The sequence below is a fragment of the Zootoca vivipara genome, chromosome 6 (genome assembly GCF_965207765.1).
Source record: "Zootoca vivipara chromosome 6, rZooViv2.hap1.1, whole genome shotgun sequence".
Lineage (NCBI taxonomy): Eukaryota > Metazoa > Chordata > Lepidosauria > Squamata > Lacertidae > Zootoca > Zootoca vivipara.
This window is the reverse complement of record NC_142589.1, coordinates 11504489-11524413: the sequence shown is the minus strand read 5'-3', so window position 1 is coordinate 11524413 and position 19925 is coordinate 11504489. Positions and strand designations below refer to the sequence as shown.

The 19925-nt window shown below is 48.8% G+C and overlaps 1 protein-coding gene and 1 long non-coding RNA gene across 2 annotated transcripts in view; one reads left to right on the top strand and one right to left on the bottom strand.

Moving 5' to 3' along the window:
* Positions 1–19925, top strand: part of DISP3 (dispatched RND transporter family member 3) — a 71916-nt gene that overhangs the window by 29066 nt on the left and 22925 nt on the right. Inside the window, exons 2-8 of the mRNA XM_035119553.3 lie at positions 6247–7189; positions 7949–8168; positions 11748–11884; positions 12996–13130; positions 13724–13884; positions 15022–15161; positions 16651–16796. Of these exons, the coding sequence (XP_034975444.3) occupies positions 6247–7189; positions 7949–8168; positions 11748–11884; positions 12996–13130; positions 13724–13884; positions 15022–15161; positions 16651–16796 (1882 nt within the window). The remainder of the gene's footprint in view (positions 1–6246; positions 7190–7948; positions 8169–11747; positions 11885–12995; positions 13131–13723; positions 13885–15021; positions 15162–16650; positions 16797–19925) is intronic.
* On the bottom strand, positions 5494–5949 carry LOC148685248 (uncharacterized). The gene is made up of 2 exons (XR_015950364.1): positions 5831–5949; positions 5494–5646 (listed from the first exon to the last, which is right to left on the bottom strand). It is a non-coding gene; the product is annotated as an uncharacterized LOC148685248 (long non-coding RNA).

The window sequence follows — 19925 nt, the reverse complement described above, 5'->3', positions numbered from 1 at the left end:
AGCTGCTCTAAGATAAAGGAACAGGACCAGTGGTCAGGGATGATGGGAATTGTAGCCCAAAACATCTGGAGGGCCGAAGTTTGGGGATGCCTGCTCTACACTGACAGAAAGCAGCTCTCCAGGGTTTTAAACAGGGGCATTCTCGCCTCTCCCAGGCAGGGATGATGACTAGGATAGTGATAAGTAGGGGCAGTAAAGGCAAGTGATGGTTTAGTTCAGGGCTGGGGAAGCTGTAGCCCTCCAGATGTTGCTACCTTTGAAGATGACCTGGAAACTACAACTAATCCAGAATGTGGCAGCTAGACTGGCGACTGGGAGTGGCCGCCAGGACCTTATAACACTGGTCCTGAAAGACCTACATTGGCTCCCAGTACGTTTCCGAGCACAATTCAAAGTGTTGAAATGTTAAAATGACTATAAAATGATTGGAATGTGTAAAACTGGAAACCATAAATAAAATAAAAAATACAGTATATCATACCATCCAACATTTCTCCAATGAAATTATTATTATTATTATTAATCATAATAATATTTATACCCTGCCCATCTGACTGGGTCGCCCCAGCCACTCTGGGCGGCTTCTAACATATATAAAACATAACAAAACATAAAACGTAAAAAACCTTCCCTATACAGGGCTGCCTTCAGATGTCTTCTAAAAGTTGTATAGTTACTTATCTCCTTGGCTCTGGGGTCGCATAACTCCATACATGCCAACATTTCTCCAATGAAAGGCGGGCATTCCGGGATCAAATCAGAAACCAGGACGGCTTCTGTAAATCCGGGACTGTCCCTGGAAAATAGGGACACTTGGAGGGTTTGGCACATGAGAATTGCCTTTGAGGATCAGTTTGTTTATTTCGGGGATCTGGGGCCCTAAGATGTTAATGGGGCCCCAACTCTCCCATCAGCACAAGCATTACCAAGAGTTTTCTTCTTCTTCTTCTTCTTCTTCTTCTTCTTCTTCTTCTTCTTCTTCTTCTTCTTCTTCTTCTTCTTCTTCTTCTTCTTCTTCTTCTTCTTCTTCTTTTTCTTCTTCGGCGATCACGTACCTGATGACGGCAGCTGCAGTCTTTGATATTCATTTTGTTTGTTTCAGGGACAGGAAACCTCTGCCCCTCCAGATATTGTTTGACACCCCCCCCCCCCGCTGCCTTGACCCCCAGCCAGCATGGCCAATAGTAAAAGAAAATGTGCGCTATGGTCCAGCAACTTTCAGAAAGGCTCCCAGGTTCTTGTTTATTTGTTGCTGTTGTTTTAAATTGGTCTACCACCCACATCAAATTCAAACTTCAAGGTGGTTTACGCAAATGGAAAAAGAACTGTTTGACAATGATACAGAAATATACCCCCAAAAGCAGCAGATAAAAGCAGGATTGCAGATTTAGAATCATATCACATTTGGCCGTGGGAGATGCGCCAACTGCAATTTGAAGACTCAATTAAGAAGACAATTTTGGACACTTTTGCAGAGTTATTTATGTATAATGCACAGCTTTTGACACGACACTTGTGCTATTTCTATAGCTGAGTAATATTTTTAACTGGTGATGAGGTTATTAAGGCTATAATCTAGTTTATATTGCCATTGCCCTCAGTAGGATTTTTATTGGGTTCTACTGAGGATACAGTACCTGGGAGACATCAAAGATTTGGAGTTTTAGTTTTGGGATTGATGGGAGTTGTAGTCCAGCAACATCTGGAGGGCCATTGATTCTGCACCTCTGATTTAAAAACACACTTTGTCTACCAGACTATGAAACAAACCATGGCTTGTTTCTCCAAGGTTTGCTTTGTTTTCCAGCTGTTCTTGCCTCGTTCCTTATTAGCTTGGTGAGTGTCTGAGGCAGGACGGTCAGGCACACCACAGTTAAGAATGGGTATTAGGTCCACATGAGCCATAATTAAAGTAACCCAAGGCTCATAAGCCAGAAACAAACCATGGTTTCAGAGTGTTGTTTTGTCAGCAGGAAACAACCTTTGCTTAAGCTGCTGGGCAATGTTCACACATACAGTGGTACCTCGCTAGACGAACGCCTCACGCAACGAAAAAACCGCAAGACGAAAACATTTTGTGATTTTTTTTGGCAGACTCGCTAGACGAAGTTTTCTATGGCCGTGCCATAGAAAACTTCGCAAGACGAAGCAGGGCAGGGGCACCGCAAGGAGGAGAAAGTCCAGGGGTGGCCCATCAAGGAGACCGAGCCTCCTCCGGGGAGCCCGCCCGCCTCGCGCTTCCGCCGTCGCCCGGCTTCCGCAGGGACATGGCAATTGGCAGCGCCACACCGAAACAGCTGCCAGCAGCAGCCGGATCCCCCCTCACTCTCACCTTAAGCCGCCGTGCACGGAAGAGCTGCGCGCGAATGGGAGAGTCCAACCAGACAGCCTGCTTGCCTGCGCGCAAACAGGCTGTCTGTCTGGTTGGGCGCAAGGGTCCAGCTGCTGGGGAAGGAAGGAGGGAGACTCTCCCTGGCCCTCCTCCTGCTTCCCCCTCCCCAGAGCCTTTAAAACTTCCGGCCGTGGCAGGTGAGTTGGCGCCCTTTTTTGCGCTTTTTTTTTTTTTGCCCATAAAATGCATTCATTAAATTTCAATGCATTCCTATGGGAAACCATGCTTCGCAAGACGTAATTTTCGCAAGACGAAATGACTCGTGGAACGAATTAATTTCGTCTTGCGAGGTACCACTGTAATGCTAGGCTACATTTGAATGCACCACAGTTTGATAAGCTGTGGCCTTGCATTAGAATAATAGAATTGCAGAGCTGGAAGAGACCCTGAGGGTCATCTAGTCAAGGAGAACTACTTGAAAATGATTCACAGATGGTATTTAACTACGAGTAGACTTGCTAAGATCTATAAGACTGAATCAGATAAGCGCTGGAGATGCAAAGAGGTGGAGGGAACGTTCTTTCATATGTGGCGGACCTGTAAAAGGGTAAAAGAATATTGGGAAATAATCCATAATGAATTGGAAAAAAAATGTTTAAAAATACAGTGGTACCTCGCTTTACAAACTTAAACTGTTCCGGAAGTCCATTCTTAAACCAAAGCCGTTCTTAAACCGAGGCACGCTTTCCCTAATGAGGCCTCCCGTCGCTGGTGCTCTTCCACCGTTTGGTTTCCATTTGTAGACTGAGGTAAAGTTTGCAAGCCAGAACACTACTTCTGGTTTTGTGGAGTTCATAAACTGAATAGTTTGTAAACAGGGCTGTTCTTAAACTGAGGTACTGTAATTGTGGTGTTTCCCCTTCTCAGTACATAGCTGCCAAGTTATCCCTTTTTTTAAGGGATTTTCCATTATGCTGAATAGGCTTCCTCGCGAGAAAAGGGAAAACTTGGCAGCTATGGTAACACCCAGCACAATCAGCGTGGTATTTACAATCTTTATTACATATAGACAGGAAACAGCTACAGTTCAGAATTATGCGTCCGAACCCATTGAGTCAGATTCAGGAAGTGGCTACTTACGATTCCCGCGCCAGCAAAGTAGTCGTCTTTCATCCTTGCTGTCACCGGGGGGGGGGGGGGGGTACTGGCTACTCCAGAGTAACGACACCTCAGACCTCCATGTCTTTTGGATTTTTATTGTGCATATTATTTACAGTGCAGCAGAGCCTCATATCATCACGTCTAGCTACTGTCTCCAGATTCACCCAATGCCTGCTTCCGGGATCTTTGCCAGCATAACAGTCTTGGAGCTCCACCTCTCCTTTCTCTGCGCTTGCGTGATGCAAACCTCCTGAGTTCTGGTAGGAACTTGAAGGGACGCCCCTTGGCTTGCCCTCTGCTGGAGTCACCCGAACTCTCTTTCCCCTCCCTGCCTGCTGGCCTTGGCAGCAGGACTGACTCTCTGATGCTGTCAGAGCCCCGGTGCCCTCTGCTTCCCAGCTTCTCTCTGTCCTCCTCTATCTCACTGGAGCCTCCCTCCTTCCAGGCACCTTGCTGTAAGGGAGGTGGTCGGCTTCTGCCTGACCCCTCCGTTACACTTACGTTTCATTCAAAGCTGCCAAGTTATCCCTTTTTTAAAGGGATTTCCCCTTATGCTGAATAGGCTTCCTCGTGAGAAAAGGGAAAACTTGGCAGCTATGGTTTCATTTCCCTTCTTGTCTGTGCTGATTTGAAAGCCCCCTCCCTTCCTGAATCTGAGCTTCCTTCCTGGGCCTCTGGGTGGATACAGGGCTCTTCAGCATCCCTGAGCCCCTCTTCTCCCTGACTGCTCTCCGCCCCCTGTTCCGCCTCTTCTGTCCATTGCTCCTCCGAATCCTCCCTGACAGGTACCACTGTACTTCCCCCGCAAAAAACCCCCGAGTCCTTTCTGTTGGGGATAATTCAGATGGAAATTCCCAGGTGTCAAAAAAGTTTTGTTTTTTTTAAATGTATGCCACTATGGCGGCCTGTGTTTTGTTAGCTCCAAAATGGAAAACTAGTGAGGTCCCAACCAAAGAAGAAGCTTAAACTGATGGAATATGTGCAGCTTGTGAACCTAACATATAGAATAAGAGAAGGGGGAGAACATACGTTTAAAGAAGATTGGAATACATTTATTGAATATATGGGGGGGGATTGTGTACACTTGAAAACGTTGGCAGCATTGAGATAAATTCAACAGTGTAAACAAGTTTTGATGGCTGTAATAATGGAATACTGAATGGTTTAGTTTATGTAAAATGTGCAGGGATTTATGATATGTAAAATGAACCATGGAAGTGTGCATGCACACAAAAGCATTTATACCAATGACAAACTTAGTTGGTCTCTAAGGTGCTACTGGAAGGGATTTTTTTACATGGAAAGAGAAGAAGGGAAGTCCTTGATATCTTAAGGATGTAAAATGAGTATTTTAAATTGTAAAACAGAAAATTTAAGTGTGTGTGTGTGTGTGTGTGTGTGTGTGTGTGTGTGTGCGCTGTTATAAAATCATATTGGGGGGGGGGGTTGCAGGATGTTATAAAATCATATTGGGGGGGTTGCAGGACACCATTATTAATGAACAGAGAGGGGTGACAGAATTTGACAGCTGCAATACCCAGAATCCTGCTCAATGCCATCTTCCCTGTCTCCCCACCCCCTCCCGCTAGGACCGACCCTGCCTGAAGGAAGGCTTAAGGATCTGCATATGCACAACAGTTAGCATAAACTCACACATTTCCCCTCTCCACCTCCCCTCCACCCAGAACAAAACAATGTTTCCAGAAGGGGGGGGGGAAACCGCCCAAATCCAAAGTGACACTTTTCTACTCAAGTTAATAATACAGCCTATTATATGTTCTCTTACCATGAAATCTCTATCCGCTGCCTCTGTATTAGAATTGCTGTTTTATATCTTAGAACTGTATATGTCAGGACTGCTACCTTTTAATTAGAAATCCCTGTATTAGGTATGTTTTCCAGGTATATTTTCTGTATGAACCCTGTATGATCCCAACCCACCTGAACCTTGCCCTACTACCACCCTATACCCATTCAAGGACACATGGACAATAGAGGGATTAGCTGGAACAACTTTATTCAAATAAATTGCCATCCTCAACGTAGCCCACCCTTCCATGGCCTGGAGGAAAACACCTGCCGGGTGGACTTCCACCCCACGGAAATCGCCAGGAACTGCCCCACCTCTGCACCCATCTCGAAGGATTGCCCACCTGTCAAAACAAAGGGAAGTGCCATCAACGACAGGAGAAGAGAGATTGACATCTCTCCATCTGAAAGGAAAAGTCATCTCCGCACCCAGCTAATCCGATCTCCCACCCACCGCCCTTGTCTCCCCCTCCCTCCCAGTCCAGAGATTTCCATGCAGGAACAGGAGGGTATATAGGGGGTCCTTACCATTTCCCGGGGTTCCTTCCTTCTTTCCAGAGGCAGGGACCCTACAGCTGTAGCTTTGCATTTTGCAATAAAGGGATCAGTTTGTTTTTCCTGACAGCATCATGTGGTCTCTGTCATTTTCCCGGCGGAGCTGAACTTAGTGCAAATTTTGGAGCTTCCGACCCGCGTCTGTCCTTCTTAAAAGGCAACGCATTTTGGGGTACATTTTTCATAACAGCGCGCATAAGAAAGGATTTTCTAGTCCAACCGCCTGCATTGCAGGAATATGCAGCTGTCCCATACAGGGATCGAACCTGCAACCTTGGAGTTATCAGCCCCACGCTCTAACCAACTCAGCTATTCAGTTATGTGCGAACTCGACCATTACTTCCAACCTATTAATCTCACACCCTTTTCTCTTTCCTGTTGGCCTCCAGGTGCCAAGGATGGACGCTGAGGATGACCCGTTGTTGCAAGATGCTTGGGTGAATGAGGAAGAGGAGGTAACTGTCGGCCCCCGCAAGAGAACTGAAGGGCTCCAGCTCTGTGGGAAGTGCCAGTGGAATCCCAGGCCACGGACTCCGGCCACAGCTGTGCCGACCTCTAGTTTTTGGGATGCCGTGGGTTGGATCTTCACCAACCCCTACTCGGCCAGCCTCATCCTCTTCTTGGGCTGTGCCATCCCAGCCACTCTAGCCATTGTCATGTTCCTGCACTACCCAGCTCTGGACATCGACATCTCGTACAACGCCTTCGAGATCCGCAACCACGAGTCCTCGCAGCGCTTTGACGCCCTGGCCTCGGCCCTCAAGTCCCAGTTCGGCTCCTGGGGCCGCAACCGCCGGGACCTGACGGACTTCAACTCGGAGACTTTGCAGAAGCTGATCTTTGAGCATCTGCAGCACCTTCACCGCAATGCCTCGCGGCCGGCTGGCACAGCCAGGCGGAAGCGCAGCAGCCTAAACCAAGAGAGGACTAGCCCCTCTCCCCAGGGTCAATCCCCTTCAGCCAACCAAACCTCCCGCCAGCCACGGAGCGCCCTATCCCACTGGGAATACTCAAATGCGGTTGTGAGCACCAACACACAAACCCATGCGCACTGGCGGATTGAGCTCATTTTCCTGGCCCGTGGAGACGCTGAGAACAACATCTTCACCTCTGAGCGCCTGGTCACCATCCACGAGATTGAGCGCAAAATCATGGACCACCCTCACTTCCGGGACTTTTGCTGGAAGCCCCATGAGGTCCTCAAGGATCTCCCGCTGGGTTCCTACTCCTACTGTTCCCCTCCTAGTTCTCTCATGACTTACTTCTTCCCCACGGAGAGGGGTGGGAAGATCTACTACGATGGCCTAGGGCAGGATCTGGCTGACATTCAAGGTGAGAATTGTTGGGTCAGGGCCCCGGCCCAACCATCGGGCAGACAAAAGGCTTTGCTTTGAGGTATCCTGCCAGTTGTTGGTGCTCTTGGGATCTCAAATGGCCTTGCAAACAAGTTCATAAAAGCTCGCCAGGCTATCGGTTCCTGCTGTGTTTATGCCCTGATTAAAATCTTTCCTGGTTTCCTGGTGAGGAAACTGGTACTCCAAGTGACTGTGTTCTGCCACTAGGTGTCGCTATAATGCACTTGGCACAGTTAGCATATCTCTCTTGCTCCTTGCACACACAAGGGTTGGATTTTTGCCCTAACCTTTACAGCAGGGGGTGGGGGAACATCTGTGGCCCTCCAGATGTTGTTGGACTCCATCAGCCCCAGCCACAATGAGGGAGCCTGTTGTGGGGGAGCCTGGTTGTGCCCCCTCAGAAATGTGTGCCTGGCAACATAAGACCCCTGGAAGCTATGCTAAACCAAACCAGAGCATTGGTTCAGTATTGTCTACACTGACTGGCAGTGGCTCTGGGGGCAGGTCTCTTTCCCAACCCTACCTGGAGTTGCCAGAGACCTTCTGTTCTACCCCTGAGCCCTTCCCCTCTCCAGGGTCTCATACAGAGGCCTCCTCCATCACCTGCCACTTGGTCCTTTTAACTGGACATGGCAGGGGTTGAACCCAGGACCCTCCAGCATATAAAGCTGGTGCTCTAACACTGAGCCACGGTCTCCCTCTGAAAACCTCTGGTCTCTCTCTACCTGCCCCCAAGGTTCCCTGGAGCTTGCAATGACCCACCCAGAGTTCTACTGGTATGTGGATGAGGGTCTGTCGGTGGAGAACCGGAAGAGCTCCCTCTTGCGCAGTGAGATCCTCTTTGGCGCTCCACTGCCCAGCTACTACTCAGTGGAGGACCGGTGGGAAGAACAGCGGAGGAAGTTCCAGAGCTTCGTGGTTACCTACGTGGCTTTGCTGGCCAAACAATCCACCAGGTGAGCAAGGAAAGTATTTCGCCCGTGGGTGCAAAACACTTCCAAGCTTCTCCCAGCCCACTCTGCTTTTTAGCCAGAAGGAACCAGTATACCTAAAGGAGCGTCTCCACCCCCATCGTTCAGCCAAGACACTGAGGTCCAGCTCCGAGGGGCTTCTGGCGGGTCCCTCACTGTAAGAAGTGAGGTTACAGGGAACCAGGCACAGGGCCTTCTCGGTAGTGGCGCCTGCCCTGTGGAATGCCCTCCCATCAGATGTCAAGGATATAAACAATTACCTGACTTTTAGAAGACATCTGAAGGCAGCCGTGTTTAAGGAAGTTTTTAATGTTTGATGTTTTATTGTGTTTTTAATATTCTGTTGGGAGCTGCCCTGAGTGGTTGGGGAAACTGAGCCAGATGGGCAGGGTATAAATAATAAATGATGGTGGTGGTGATGATGATGATGATGATGCAGCCCTTTGGTAGAGGAGGGTCCATTAAGTCTTCTGAGTTCAAAAAGTGAAGTGTCTAGTCCTCATGGAGACATACAGACTCCAAATTTAAGGACACAGAGCCTCTCTTGTGGCTGCTCTTGAGATGAGCCTGTTTTGACTTTCTGAGACTAGCAGGCAGTGTTAGGGAGGTGGGCCACTCGTCTCACCCACCTCCTGCCCCATCAGGATGGGCCCTGCCTTTTGGCAGCTGCTGGAAGGTGGGCAGAATGACCCAAGACCGGCCCGCTGCCCTCAGTGGGCAAGGAGATTTGATTTCCAGCAGCTGGTATTCAGGAGCATTGTTACTGGCAAGGACTGGCAGGGCACAGACGAGTGTGCATTGGGGTAAGGGGGTGGGGGCTGGAGTCTGACTTGGGAGAGGGGGGGCAGTGATTTTGTGGGAGCTGTACCAGCCAGGAGACAAGAACTGGAGACAGGGAGTGGAGCACGGAGCTGCAGGATGGAGCGCAGGAAGGGCCGGAAGAAGAGGAGGAAGAGGCAGGGCTAGGAAATGAATGGTCAGCGACTCCCCCAGCCTCTCCTGCACCGCTGTCTCCCAGAACCAGGAGGGGAGTGAAGAGAGAAGAGCAGAGGCAGCTTCCATAGGGGCGTAGTCTCCACCTGGGTGCATGCAGCCTATGGGGGCGGGGAAGGTACATAAACAGGGGGAGGGGGAGCTGCCCCCTGTTGCTGCAACTGGTGCATAGAGCTCAGACCTGGGAATAGCTGTTCTGTGCATTGTTATTCTAAGCCGTAGAACTCCAAAGTGTCTGCTTTTGACAATGAACAGCTAACTATCTGTCGTGGGCATTCCTTTGGCTGGGGAGTGCCTTTGACAGTTGCCTCTGACTAGGGAGGAAGAGCAATGTCATCATGGGTAGCAGCCATGGAGAGCCTCCTGCTTCATGATGGATGTAAGGGGGAGGGCTTATAGGGAACAGCCCCCCCCCATCAGGTCGAGTTCATCTCAGAGCAGTAAGTCCAGTAGCGGATCAGATTACAGGAGTCAGGAAGCAGAGAGGGGGGGATGATGCTCTAGCAGCATCGAAGAGCCTCAACACTGAGTAGAGAAGGAGGCAGCTGGGGAGGAAATGACGGGAGAGAGAGCAGTCAGAAGGACGGCCCTCCCCCCCCCCGAAGCCTGAATTGAGGCGTACGGCACCCCGTAGGATGAGAGGGAGGCGCTTTGGGGTTCCCAAGCTGTTATGTTGGGTGCGAAACAGAAAGAAGCCACTGCGAGGTTCTGAATCAGACTAAGCAGACATGTTTTCCAGACTCTTTACACTGTAAATAGAATGCGCAATAAAAACACCTTAAAGAAAAGCAGGTGTGGAGCATCGTTACTCAAGAGTAGCCGCAAGAACCTATGACAGTGGCCAAAGAGTGGGAACGAACACGGCAGTTGAGATATCCTCAAACCTGCTGGCTCAGGGTTCCCTGTGTGGTCCGCAGGACTCTCCCCAGCCATAACTCTCACTGGCCCGCTTTTGGCCCTTCTTCGAGGGCTTTTCTGCTAATGCTTCTTGCTTGCATGAATGGAGGATCGAGAGGGATGGAGGAAAGAGGATTGAGGCTGGGCACAGTGCTTGAGGCAGGTCTGGCAAGGGAACAGGCGAGGGAACAGGCTCTTTTCTCTCTCCTCCTCTCCTGCGGTTCAGACTTTATCAGCTCTCTCATTTTAATTATCTGGGATTAGCTTTGCTTGAAGACTCTTTTTGCAGGCGAGCTGGGCAACCGGTGTGTGTGTGTGTGTGTGGGTGTGTGTGTGTGTATCACAGCTCTCGACTTTGGCCACTCCATTTCCTGAATCCTCTCACTTCCTTTCCTCCCCCGTGAGGTTTAATATAATGAAAATACCGATTAGGATTCCAGGTGGGATCCATGGCTTTGGGAGTCAGCAAGCTAAGCTCCAGAGGGAAGTGGGGGAAAGAAGCAATAAGGCTCTTCTCTTGCTCTCAGCAATCGCTCTCTTGAGAGTGTAATCCTGCTGCTCTCGGCTGGGGAGGGATGCTCTCTGCGAGGGGCGGAAGGCAGAGAGGGCTGGCAGGGAGCAGAGATAGAGCCATCTACAGGACTCTTTGCTGGCTTCTCCAAAGGCAACATTTAGACTGAGGAGGGAGAGGAAGCCGGGCAAGGCAACCACACTGGGCTGGGTGTAAGTAGGAAGGCCCAGCAGCTGGGGATCCAACTGAGGTTGGTGGGGCAGTTTTTAATAAATAAATAGACTAGGTTGGTGGGTTGGCTGAAGGCAGACGTGAGATGGGAAGCGCAGCAGGGGGGGGCAACCTCCCACAGATCTTCCTCTGACCCACCAGTCAAGAGTTGAGTCAGGGTTAGCTGTGGGAGGTAGAGAAATGGGCGACGAGAGCAACACGGCCCCTGGTTTTAGCACTTGTAGGCTGACTAGAGATGAAGACGTGGGGTTGGTATTGTTATAAGAAAAAACTGCCCCCCTTCCCTTACAGGGTATTCCAGAGCCCACACAGAGTCCTTGAGGGTTCCCTATCGGTAGGAGGAAACAACAGAGGCCAACCAGAGTATATTTGAGAAGCAAAGTGGCTAATAAGCCTGATCTTTATTCAAGGAACTGTTGCAACAGGGTCCTCACTCTCCACATGCAGGAAGGAGGAGAACCCTGAACAATGGTGCGCAAGCCCTTATGTGCACTTTTGAAATTGCTCAAGACCTCCCCCCCCCCAAAAAAAACCCCATCATACATACATCACAGAAGGAGGTGGTCTCCAGCAGAAATCCTGCCTGCCAGGATACCTGATAATGGTCACTGATGCATTACAGTCTGGCTATTCTTTTGTGATGGGTTAATACTTTTGTTCCTGAGTCCAGGTCACAGGCTCACCCTATTCACACACAAACACACCCTTAAGGCTGGATTTGAAATCAAATCAAAAAGGCAATGGGAAGGCTTTCCCCATTTGCCTCCTTTACTGCAGAGGAATATTTGAGGTCATTGGGAGAGTCAAAATGGCTTCAGGATTGCTCTCCCATACTGTTTCAGACACGTGGTTCATAAATTTAGATATGTGTGCATTTATGAATATTTATTCTCTATTTGAAACCTCCCCCCCCCCCCCCGGTTTCTCCCTAGCAAAGTCCAGGTGCTGTATGGTGGGACAGATTTGTTTGACTACGAAGTGAGGAAGACGTTCAACAATGACATGTTGCTGGCTTTCATCAGCAGCAGCTGCATTGCAGTGTTGGTCTACATCCTGGCTTCCTGCTCAGGTAAGCTAAGTCGGGAGCAAGGATAACCTAGAACACAAGGAGAGCCCTGCTAGATTAAGCCAATGACTCACCTCATCCACAAGCAGGACCCCGGGACTCCGGAGCACTTTCTCCTTTCCTATGTTATAGCCAGCATACCTGGTAGCCATTAGTAGTCTTCTCCTGCATGAATTTGCCCAGTCCCAGAACAACACCGTGGAACGATGATCAGCATAGCCAATGGTCCGAGACGATGGGGCTTGTAGCTTTGACTTCATACATCTGCCTCCTCCACTGGGCGGGTCCGCTGCTCCCAAGTTCTGATGGGTGACATTTTCTAAAACCCAGAGAGAGCCTCAGCAATTGTATGGTCAATCTATCCGGAAGATAAATTGTATATCGAGGACTTAGTGATCTGACATTGGTTGCCCTTCCTGCCCCTGTTCCTTAACAGGCTTTCTTGAGGGCTTCCAAGTGGCAGATTGAAGTGCTTGCTTGGTGTGTATATATATTGCTTGTTCTTTAGAATAAAAGCTTTAATCTTCTCATTCACTTGTGTTTTGTATTGCTTCTGAATCTGATTTCAAATGAACCTTGCGTTTGGCAAGACAGCAATCAGGAGACCATCTCCTAACATTAGCTTCTGTGGATGAAGCCGGCAATTTCTGGACTGTTAACCAGCAACTGGGGAGACAGAGAAATGCATGGCCAGCAGCTGTAACAACATACAGTGGTACCTCAGGTTAAGGACTTAATTGGTTCCGGAAGTCCGTACTTAACCTGAAGTGAACTTTCCCATTGAAAGTAATGGAAAGTGGATTAATCCGTTCCAGACGATGAAAAACACCCCCTAAAACAGCAATTTAACATGAATTTTACTGTGGCAGAACCCAGAAGTAAACACTTTCTGGTCCGCGGAGTACTTAACCTGAAAGTACTCAACCTGAAGCGTACTTAACCCGAGTTATGACTGTATTTCCCCATCACCTCAGGCACAGGGCTTTCCAGCTGTGTGTCTGTTCACAAAACCAACCGTGACACTTGTGGGCATGCATGTGTGAATCCGCTTTTGGGGCGTTCCCTCTGCAAGGCGGTTTGCTTGATCTTTCGCTCTCTCTTCCTCCTCTTCCAGTGTTCCTCTCGTTCTTTGGGATCGTTAGCATCGGGCTCAGTTGCCTTGTGGCGCTTTTCCTCTACCACGTCGTCTTTGGGATCCAGTACCTAGGAATCCTGAACGGAGTGGCTGCTTTTGTGATTGTGGGGATTGGTAAGTGGCTTAAACCTACCCAGATATCAAAAATCAGGCTGTGGCTCAACGGCGGAGCATTTCCATTGCATGGAGAAGGTCCTGGGTTCAAGCCTCAGGATTCCCTTGCCTGAAACCCTAGAGAGCTGCTGCCTGTCAGTGTAGACCATACTGAGTTAGACGGACCAATTAGCCTGACTCGGGATAAGGCAGCTTCATATGTCCCAGTGTCTTAAGAGGATGGCTGTAGGTCACTGGCAGAGTACCTGCTTTGCATGCAGAAGGTCCCATGTTCAATCCCCAGCATCTTCAGGTAGGGTTGGGAAAGACCCCTGCCAGAAGAGCTGCTGCCAGTCAGTGTGGACAGTACTGAACTAGATGGACCCAAGGGTCTAACTTGGCATAAGGTCACTCAACTCAGGCACAGCTTTAACTGTCAATACAGAGAAAACTCTATCTTGGAACGGACCTGGACAACAGCTCACTTGGGAGATAAACATTCATAGTGGGGTAGGAGATGGTTTTAATATTGTGGTGCCTGGCATCAACTGAAGACCATGCTGGTTGATTCTGAGCAGGTTCTGATTGACCCCTTCTTCTCTGTGTGATCTCAGGTGTGGACGACGTGTTTGTTTTCATAAACACCTACCGGCAGGCCACACACTTGAAAGACCTCCACCTCCGCATGGTCCACACCATCCAGACAGCTGGCAAAGCCACCTTCTTTACCTCCTTGACCACAGCTGCGGCGTACGCAGCCAACATTTTCTCCCAGGTAAGCATTTTCAGGAGAGCTTTGCTTTATAACAAAACTTCCAAGGACATGGAGCTTGCCCGTGGCATTGCCACAATGTGGAAATAATACAACACAAGCATCACCGCCCCTCGCATAGAGGATGAAGGCTTAAGGAATCAACGTTTTTAGTCTGAAGTCAACAGCCTGTGTTTTGTTCAGGCTGGTGCTTTCCTTTTGCTCCTTTTCTTCATCTAGCTCTCCTGCAAATGCACTGAGGCATCAGCATGCCTCCTCAGTTCTGGCACATTTAAAATGAGCTTTGTTTTCCCCCGCCCCACTTTTCATCTCCAGATCCTCCAGTTCTGCCTTTCCTTTCCCTCTCCTCTGCTCACCTTCTTTCCCTCGCCAGATCCTTCTAATCTCTTTCTTCCTTAACTTTTCTCTCACCTCCCCGGCCCCCTTTTCCCTTTCCAGATCCTTTGCATCGAGCCTTTCCCCTTTCCCTCTCCACTAGATCCAATGTCTACTGTGTCCTTTTACCAAACAACAACAACAACAACAACAACAACCATCCCTTCTATTCCCCCTCCCCTCCCTTTCTTCCCAGCTTCTTTGTGAAATGATTCCTCTCTCTCTCTCTCTCTCTCTCTGTGTGTGTGTGTGTGTGTAAGAGAAAGAGAGAGAGAGAGAGGAGCGACCTTTAACAAACTACGACTCTTGAGAAGGTCTCCCTCCTGTCAATTAGGTAAAAAGGTAAAGGTAAAGGACCCCTGACAGTTAAGTCCAGTCATGAACGACTCTGTGGTTGCAACGCTCATCTCACTTTACTGGCCGAGAGAGCCGACGTTTGTCCGCAGACAGTTTTTCCGGGTCATGTGGCCAGCATGACTAAGCCGCCAGAGCAGCACACAGAAACACCATTTACCTTCCCGCCGGAGTGGTACCTATTTATTTACTTGCACTTTGACGTGCTTTTGAACTGCTAGGTTGGCAGGAGCTGGGGCCGAGCAATGGGAGCTCACCTCGTTGCAAGGATTCGAACCACCGACCCTCCAATCGGCAAGCCCTAGGCTCTGTGGTTTAGACCATAGCACCACCCACGACCCCAATTAATTAGACTCACCCCTAAATGCAAACAGAATTGAAATCCGCCTCCATCTCTCCTTTTTCCTGCAGATCCCAGCTGTCCACGACTTTGGCCTCTTCATGTCCCTCATCATTTCCTGCTGCTGGGTGGCAGTCCTCTTCATCATGCCTGCAGCCCTCGGGGTCTGGTCCCTCTACTTGTCGCCCTTGGAGAATGCCTGCCAATCCAGGTGAGGTTTATTGACTGAGCTATAATGGGGGGTATAAATGGGTGGGGTATAAATAATAAATTAGTATTAGTATTAGTACTAAAGCCCTAAGGAAAACACACCGATTCAGCCTCAAAAACCTGTCTGAAAAGGGGGATGTAATAATATTGGCCTTCCCTGCAAGGTTGTTGTAAGGCAGGGGTCGGAAGCTTGTGGCACTCCATATGTTTGTCAGGGATTGGTTGGACACAGAGGGATGGTGGGAGAAACCAGACGGGGAACCACCAAGGGAAGAAGGCTCAGTGGTACTGGGATGGTGATGAGTGGTCAGATGGAGAAGACTGGGGAAAGGAGGTGTCGGAAGACAAAGAGGTGGCAGAGCTTAGTGAGCTGGGAGAGTCCGTAGCAGGGAAAGTCCAGGATCGGAGGCAGAAGCTGAAGCAGGGGAGGTGGGGGGTCAAGAGGCAGAGATGAGTCAGGCTGGTGTCTCCCCCTCCTGCTGCAACGAGCTCCCTTCCCTCCTTGTCTCCCAGAACCAGAAGAGGCATGAAAAGGGCGGAGGAAAGGTTCGCTGCCTGCAGGTGTAGTCCTCAATTGCTTGGGGAAATCCCTGGAGAGGAGGGGACTTAGACGGCTGTGAGGAGGCAGGGATTTTAAATCTCGGCAACCGACCCATGGGGCAAGACCTACCAGGCTGTGCTCATTAGGCCTGACACTCCACCAAGTCGGTGTGCAGATTGTGTCCTTGCTAATAAAGAGTTAACTCCGACTTGCACAGTGTGATTAGCTGCCTGCTCACCCCAGACAACCGTTGCTGGACTGCATCTCCTTTCATCCCCGAATATTGGCACTGCCAGCTGGGATTGATGAGACCCCCACGGTCAGAGGCAGTGATACCAGTTATTGGTATCCTCAGGAGGGGCGGGTGCTCTTGTGTTCGAATCCTGCTTGCAGGCTTCCCACAGGCATCTGGTTGGCCACTGTGAGAACAGGATGCTGGACTAGATGGGCTATTGGCCCGATTCAGCACTTCTTATGCTCTTAGTTGGAGTCCAGCAACATGAGGAAGGCTGCCGCTTCTCCATCCCTGCCTACCAACTGGCTGGACTGCAGTTCCAATTAGCTCCAACTGGAGACCCTGTGTCGCTTCAGATATTGCTAGACTACAACCTTCCCCCACCCCCCTTGGCCTTTGGCCAGGCTGGCTACAGGCCAAGGGGGTGACTTGAAAGAAGCTGGAGTCCAGCAACAACATCTCGAGAGCATCACAGATTCCAGCCAGTATGTGTGAGTTTTTGCATGTCTCTTTCTCAATCCCTCTGGCGCAACAGCAGGGGAAGTGGTTTGCACATCAAGTGCACCTGATGCCCGGCTCTGACCATGACCCTTTCCTGATCTGCTCCATCTGCTCTTGGCTGTGTCAGCAATAATGAACCGCAGGTGCTTTGCAAGGGGCAAAGTGCTCTGAGAAGCTCACTGGGTGCCAAATCCCTCCCTCCTTCTCCCGCAGCTGCAGCCAGAAATGCGTGAAGCCGAATGCACTGCACGTTTCAGACGGGCTGTTCATCTCCTCAGAGGCTGTGGGTGGTCCAGGGCCAGGCGGCCTTCCTTACCTGGACGACGACATCCCCTTGCTCAGTGTGGAAGACGAGCCAGGTAGGCAGTCCCTAGGGGGCAGGACTGAGCTCAGTGTCTTTTTTAAAAAATAAAAAAAATCCATACAATGCATGATCACACAAAGAGCTGTAACATAACCGTAACAATGAATGGTTTCATAGCTGTCCACTTTCGGATTCGAAAATAAGGGATCAGCAGCCTCACCTCTCCTGGGGACAGTCTACAGCAGGCATCTCCAAACATCGGCCCTCCAGATGTTTTGGACTACAATTCCCATCTTCCCCGACCACTGGTCCTGTTAGCCAGGGATCATGGGAGTTGTAGGCCAAAACATCTGGAGGGCCGCAGTTTGGGATGCCTGGTCTACGGTATATCTAACAATCCAAGATAGCAGCGGGAAACGGCAATGGAATAAGGGAATTTCCAGCAAAAAAGGGGAAAGTTGACAGCTGTGGCTTAGATTAAGGGAGTTTCCCGCAAAAAAAGGGGAGGGTTGGCAGCTATGAACGGTTTCCTTCAAGTTAACAGAGAAAATTCTCTTAGAAACGTTGCAAGTGGCAATATCTACCTATGATGAAACCTGGCCTCCCTCCTTTTCATACGCAAGGCAGGGAAAGAAAGTAAAGCTCTCCCAGCCTCACAAAACTGTCTGCGGAAAACCTATAGGGACTGCCAGTGTTTTAAGGCCATGTGAAATGATGCCATAAACGTCTCAGGACTGCAATACCTCAAGGACCGCCTCTTTCCATATGAACCTACCTGGACCTTGAGATCATCTTCTGAGGCCCTCCTTCGAGTGCCACCTCCTCAAGAGGTCCGGAAGGTGGCAACGCGAGAACGGGGCCTCCTCTGCGGTGGCTCCCCATCTGTGGAAGCTTGCCTGGTGCCTTCATTATACACCTTTAGGAGCCAATCAAAAACATTCCTTTTTAACCAGGCCTTGGGTTTATCTGATTTACATCCTATGCCCTTTTAAAATGTGTTTTTGTGGGGAGGGGGCCTATTGGGGTGTTGTTTTTATTTTTATTAGGTATTTTGTGGTTTCATATCTTTATTTTATTCTGTGAACCACCCTGAGACCCCTGGGTATAGGGCGATATATAAATTCAAATAATAATAATAATAATAATAATAATAATAATAATAATAATCTTATTGCTATGTTCTTTTCTCTGTGGAGACTCTATTGCATTTTTTATTAAGAGAGAGAGAATTTGCATGCACAATGAATACAGTGGGACACCTGGCTTGACAGAAGGACATTTGAAAAGGATTTGGGGCTGAGATTCCTGCATTCCAGAGGGTTGAACTAAATGACCCTCAGTGCCCCTTCCAATTCTACAATTCTGTGATTCCAAAATGCTGAGCTAGATAGATCACTGTCCTCATCCAGCGAGCTCTTCTCATGTCATTGTTGCTACTGCAATTATTTTATTTATTACCCATCCTCCCATCATAAGGTCCTTGCAAATTAGTGGAAATGACATGAAGAAATGTGTTCTAATTAGGGGAAATGCTTTGCAGAAAGTTACATCAATCAATCATTCAGTTTATTTGTCTGCTGCCTTTCCAAAGCAAAGCCATGCTCAAGGTGCTTACGACATATAAAACAACTGCATAACTGCAAACACATACCCTCCAACATTTCTCCAATGAAAATAGGGATGTCCTAAGGAAACGTGAGACAAATCAGAAACCGGGATGGCTTCTGTAAATCCGGGACTGTCCCTGGAAAATAGGGACACTTGGAGGGGTCTGCAAGCATAGCAAAAGTCAAAATTGTGTAGTGAATATGTATGTATCGGCACTAAAATGCTGAAGAATTTCCATAAGAATTTATTCTCTTTTGCTGGAGAAAAGAGTGGAAAACTGAATTTAAAGAAACTGAGATGCAAAGAATTGGGATTGCCAGATTCTTCCATCCCAATAGCTCAGTCGGTAGAGCATGAGACTTAATCTCGGGGTCGTGGGTTTGAGACCCTTATGGGGCAAAAAGATTCCTGCATTGCAGGGGGTTGGACTAGATGACCCTCGGGGTCCCTTCCAACTCTGCAATTCTACGATTCTACCTATAACCCAGACAATGGGATGCTGGACTAGCCGGGCCGTTGGCTCGATCCAGCCGGGCTCTCCTTGTGTTTTTATTCCTATGATCTCCCCACCGACCACCCCCTGAAACTCTCAGAGCCGACTTGGGGTACTGGCTTCCTCACCAAGAGCATTTGCTCAGCTGGAGAGTTTGTTTTTCCTCCCGCAAAGCGCTCCTGCTTCGCCAGGCGCTTCACCTCGTTGATATGCCACCCCTGCCCTGCATGGTAATTTATGGAAATGGCTTCTTTGCAGCGTTTCTGGAATAATATGAGACAGGAGGGCAATTTCCTCCGGGGACCCCCTCAGGTCAACGGGGCAGGGAAGGTAGTTCTGTGTATGCATGCATGAGGCTGTAATTATAATGAAGGAAGAGAGTGCTTCTCTCCAACATGCATGCTAAACCGAGGAGGAACCATACTTTGAGGCATGGGCATAGCCAGGATTTATGTTTTTTGGGGGGGGGGCAGAACACCCACCTTTCATCATCCTTTGTCTGGCTCTGTCTAGCAGATTTTGAATGGAATGTCTCCACAACAGTTGTTTTAAATTACCTTCTTTTGACCCCAAGTGCTCAAAAAAATCTGTCAGAATTTTTCTACGATTTATGTGCGCGCATATATATATAATATAATGTATACGGTATATATACTGATGTGTGTGTGTGTGTGTGTGTGTGTGTGTGTGTGTGTGTGTGTGTGTTTTACAATGAAAGATAAACATTTTACATCCTTAAGATATCGATGACTTCCCTTCTTCTCTTTCCATGCTTCATTTTACATATCATAAAATCCCTGCATATTTTTTACAAAAACCACAAAATCGGTATTCCATTACTGCATCCATCTAAACTTATCTACACTATTGAATTTATCTTAACGCTGCCAGCGTTTTCAGCTGTACACAATTATTCCCCATATATTCACTAAACGTTTCCCAATCTTCTTTAAACGTATGTTCCTTCTTGTTCTCTTATTCTATATGTGAAGTCTGCAAGTTGTACATATTCTGTCAATTTAAGTTGCCATTCTTCTTTGGTTGGGACCTTTAGTTGGGACATTGATGTTGACAATTTCTACT